Source organism: Tachysurus fulvidraco, unplaced genomic scaffold (genome assembly GCF_022655615.1).
Source record: "Tachysurus fulvidraco isolate hzauxx_2018 unplaced genomic scaffold, HZAU_PFXX_2.0 HiC_scaffold_272_np12, whole genome shotgun sequence".
NCBI classification, from domain to species: Eukaryota; Metazoa; Chordata; class Actinopteri; order Siluriformes; family Bagridae; genus Tachysurus; species Tachysurus fulvidraco.
This window is the reverse complement of record NW_025926889.1, coordinates 1-3,887: the sequence shown is the minus strand read 5'-3', so window position 1 is coordinate 3,887 and position 3,887 is coordinate 1. Positions and strand designations below refer to the sequence as shown.

At 38.0% G+C, this 3,887-nt stretch overlaps 1 protein-coding gene across 2 annotated transcripts; it reads right to left on the bottom strand.

The window, feature by feature from the left end:
- Positions 1 to 1,000: 1,000 nt before the first annotated feature.
- Positions 1,001 to 3,887, bottom strand: LOC113649457. 2 transcript variants are annotated; one of them, XM_027157274.2, is made up of 4 exons: positions 3,774 to 3,887; positions 2,350 to 3,430; positions 1,804 to 1,952; positions 1,001 to 1,629 (listed from the first exon to the last, which is right to left on the bottom strand). In XM_027157274.2, the coding sequence occupies exons 2-4, from the start codon at positions 2,943 to 2,945 to the stop codon at positions 1,271 to 1,273; spliced, it is 1,104 nt and encodes a 367-aa protein (XP_027013075.2). In that variant the 5' UTR covers positions 2,946 to 3,430; positions 3,774 to 3,887; the 3' UTR covers positions 1,001 to 1,270. The 2 variants fall into 2 exon arrangements, with proteins under 2 accessions (XP_027013075.2, XP_027013076.2); XM_027157275.2 differs by having other exon boundaries at positions 2,350 to 3,879.

Genomic DNA, 3,887 nt, shown 5'->3' with positions numbered 1-3,887 from the left:
TCTCTTGCATGCCGCTGGCTCACAACAACTCTGAACAAAGGTTGGTGTACCGACTGGCCTTTCGGTTGTCCCTCAGCCCCACCCCCAAAATATGCAAAATCAAAAAACTTTTTACAACATGGAAATGTGACATATCAAAACACTCAGCACAATAAGGGGAACTGCCTCGCGGGTATTCTGCTGACGTCACGTGATGTCACGTGAAAACAAAAAACATTCGCACAACATGGACATGAGGCATATCAAAACACACAGCCCAAAGAGGGGAATTGCGTCACAGGTTTTCTGATGATGTCAAATGCTTGTCTCCACCTGCCTCCAAAAGCAGAGGTGGCAAAAGTACACAAATCCTTTACTCAAGTAAAAGTACAGATACTCATTTTTTAAAAGACTCCAGTAAAAGTAGAAGTAGTGACTAAAATCTTTTACTCAAGTTAAAGTAAAGAAGTCTGGGCTCTGACATGTACTTAAGTAAAAATTCGCCGTTACTACTACCTGTTTAGTGTCATGCTGGTAACTGGACGTCATGTTTTATTTTTATATATATATATATATATATATATATATATATATGTAAAGAGGGACTTCTTTAAATTTTGGAGTGTGCTGATGGATATTTGTGTTCATCAGCCACAAGAGTGTTACGAAAGGCAGGCACTGATGTAGGTGAGGTAGGGTGGAGTCAGCGTTCACATTCATCCCAAAGGTGTTCAGTAGGGATGAGATCAGAAAACAACCACATATAGCAGGAAAGGTCAGGTGACCCAATACTTTTGGAAATATAATGTATACCAAGTGTATCACCAAGGCCATATCCCAAACTGTAGGGAGTTTCCAGCTCTGTCCTTGAAAACTGATGTTTTACAAATGACAAAATTAAAGAGAGTTAACCTGTGCATTTTATTGAAATTAAAACAGGAAAATTTTGAGAAGAAAAATTATTAATTTATACTTTATATACTTTTATTTTTATTTATAATTTACAGATTTACAGCATACTGTATAGAAACTATCGAACTCTGGCTGAATCAGATTTCAGATAACAGTTACATATTACAGAAATTAAGTAAATTACGAACATATTATTATAATAAAATAGCACCATGTGGCAGCATCCCTTATATAAACATAAACAAAATTGTAGGGGAAAAAACTTTAGCCACTCCAAAAACTGGGGCAAGGAATTTAAAGGCAAGGCATACACAACAAACAATGAGAGCCTTCTTATTAGCCTCAAGTTTTATAAACTTGGCATTAAGCCATAACTTTATTAACAAAAGTCTTTGTTTAGCTTGAGAAGCAGTTGATTTTCAAAGTTCTTGGAATCCATACATGCTCTTTTTGGTGTAAAAATCAGTCCTGCAGTACTGAACATTCGCTCACAGGCAGCTGAGGCTGGAAGCGGAGTGTTAAGCCTCAATGACAAGTGGCAGAGTGCAGAGAAAGACTTTAGTATCTCCAAAGTGTCAGAGGGACAGTTGAGGTAGGTCTCTAGTTGGCTGGTGTCATCTCGAGAGTGGAACTTTTTTTTCATCGCTGAAAAAAAGTCATCATCTTCTGAGGAATGTGTGGTCTCACCTTGATGCACTGCCATTTGTTGTTTCAGGTGGCTTTTAATATAGTCAAGACCTATCGAATACAAAATCAAGAAGGATTTTTTAATGCCAAGATGGTTAGGTAAAATCATTTTGCCCACTCCTGCATGAAAAACAATTTCTCACTATGTTTTTTTTTTTTTTAAATGCCAAAATGTATTTTGTTATCTTCAGCAGTAAAACATAAAGTAAACTCTTCAAAGCTTACCAAGTTTCAGGACACATTCATCACTTGTCCAGCACGTCTTAAATTTGGAGAGTAGAATCGCAGCAGCGATTAGCTCTGGATCAACAAGCATCTGTCCAAAACGTTTTTCGATTCCTGCTAGAAGAGCATCGACCAAAGGCGCACAGAACCTGGAGGAAAGGCGAATTTGCTGAAGCTTTAGAAGTGTTACTGTAGGTACCAACCACCCTATTTGCACATTGGTCTCTCCCTGAAGAACACTGAGTGCTTTTGCACATGGGCTCATTGTCTTTGCATATTCTTCCAGAAATGCAAGCTCAGCAGGAGTGAATCGGTCAAAAAAAATAAATTAAAAGACTGTCATGCTTTGTTGCAACTTAAAACAAATATCAGATTTTGTTTTGTAATGTTAATGAGTAGTACTATATCATTTATACTGTGTGTGAGTAAGAAATTAAAGTTTACTTTTTTATTTATGATTGGATCTTATATAAGATCCAATCATAAATAATGTATTAATCATACTACAACCAATAGGCTAAGTTCTGAAAATGACGTGGTACTTACATGGGAATTTTTAATGCACTGCAGACAGCTGTAATGGCTCTTTCTCCTTGTTCCCTCACAATTCTCACAATCCTCTCCACAGCTAGAAAAAGGGAATTCCACCTAGTGTCATTTGGCCTCAAGAGCTGGAGTTTGCAGTTTACTTTGATTATCTCATCAGCTGTGTTGGATCTTGCACTTTTGTGCCACAGACTTGAGCACTTTGCAAATGCTGAGCGAGACAGACGTTTGTAAGCTGAATTGAAATTGGCTTCCAAGACATCAACTGTAGACACCAGATTCAGGAGGTGGCAGGCACAGTGATGGTGTTTAGGCAATTGATATTCTGGGCCATCATCTTGGTCCAACATTGTTCCAGTTTCAACAAACTCAACACCCTCATTGTTTTCTTCCTCTTCATAGTCATCATCATCATCATCATCACCACTCTCTCTTTTTCCCACTTGACTTTGCCTGGCCCCTTCCACGGTTTCTGGATTATTGTTTTCTTCAAGCTCACCATAGATTCTAAATGCTTTTAGAAAATTTGAGCCGTTGTCAGTTGTTGTGCGAACAATCTTGTCACAGATGTTAAACTCAGTGTGAATTTCATACATGGCACATGCAAGTGCAGAAAAAGAATGTGTGCCTTTTAGTTGTTTACATGCCAGGGCACCATAACGTCTCTGTAGGGTTTCTGGATCTATCCAGTGTGCCGTGACACCTATGAAGCTCTGTGTGCTGTCCAACAGTCAATGGTGGTTGCAATGAACTCAATTTCACTCATGGCTGCTTTCAGATTGTTCTTCATTTCCTGTGTTGCCTTTTGAACTTTGTTTTTTAAAGTACCTTGAGACATTACTGCAACACTTGGTTGTAAGAGATGCACGAGGGATTTAAAACCCTCCTGTTCAACAACACTTAGTGGATGTAGACCCTGAATGACAAAGTTTACAATAGCTTCATCTACGCTCTGCTGTGAGACCCTCTTGGTTTCCCACAACTTCATTTGCTTTGATGAGGGGCCTTCATCTGACGATCTTCTTTTTAGAGCAGTTGAAGTGAGCTGGGTATACCTCTCCAAGTGATTGGTGTGCTTTCTCTAGAAGTGACAAGTAGATTTAAGAAACAGACAGACACATAGTACATAGAAAATTAATTCAACTAACAGAATTACAGTTCCTGAAAAGTAACATTATGCACCCGAAAGTGATATAATGATGGCGAATTAAGTTAATTAATATTCCAATAAAAATAACAGCTAGCTAACATTACAAATGTATAGTTAGCAAAGTTAACTAACATTCACTAATCAAGCAAACACATGCCTGAAATGTGCATTCATAAAAAATTATGCTAACATTACAGACATAGCAAACACTATTATTACTGAAAACATTAAAATGGCTCATGACAAGAAAGATAACAATAAAACGTTAGATTACCTCTATGTGCTTTCTCAAATTTAATGGCGAATTCTTGAAAGCCAGCACTTCGTGTCTTTTGGGTTGACACAATTGGCAACGCATTCGCCAGGAATCCTTTTTGACGCCGACAAT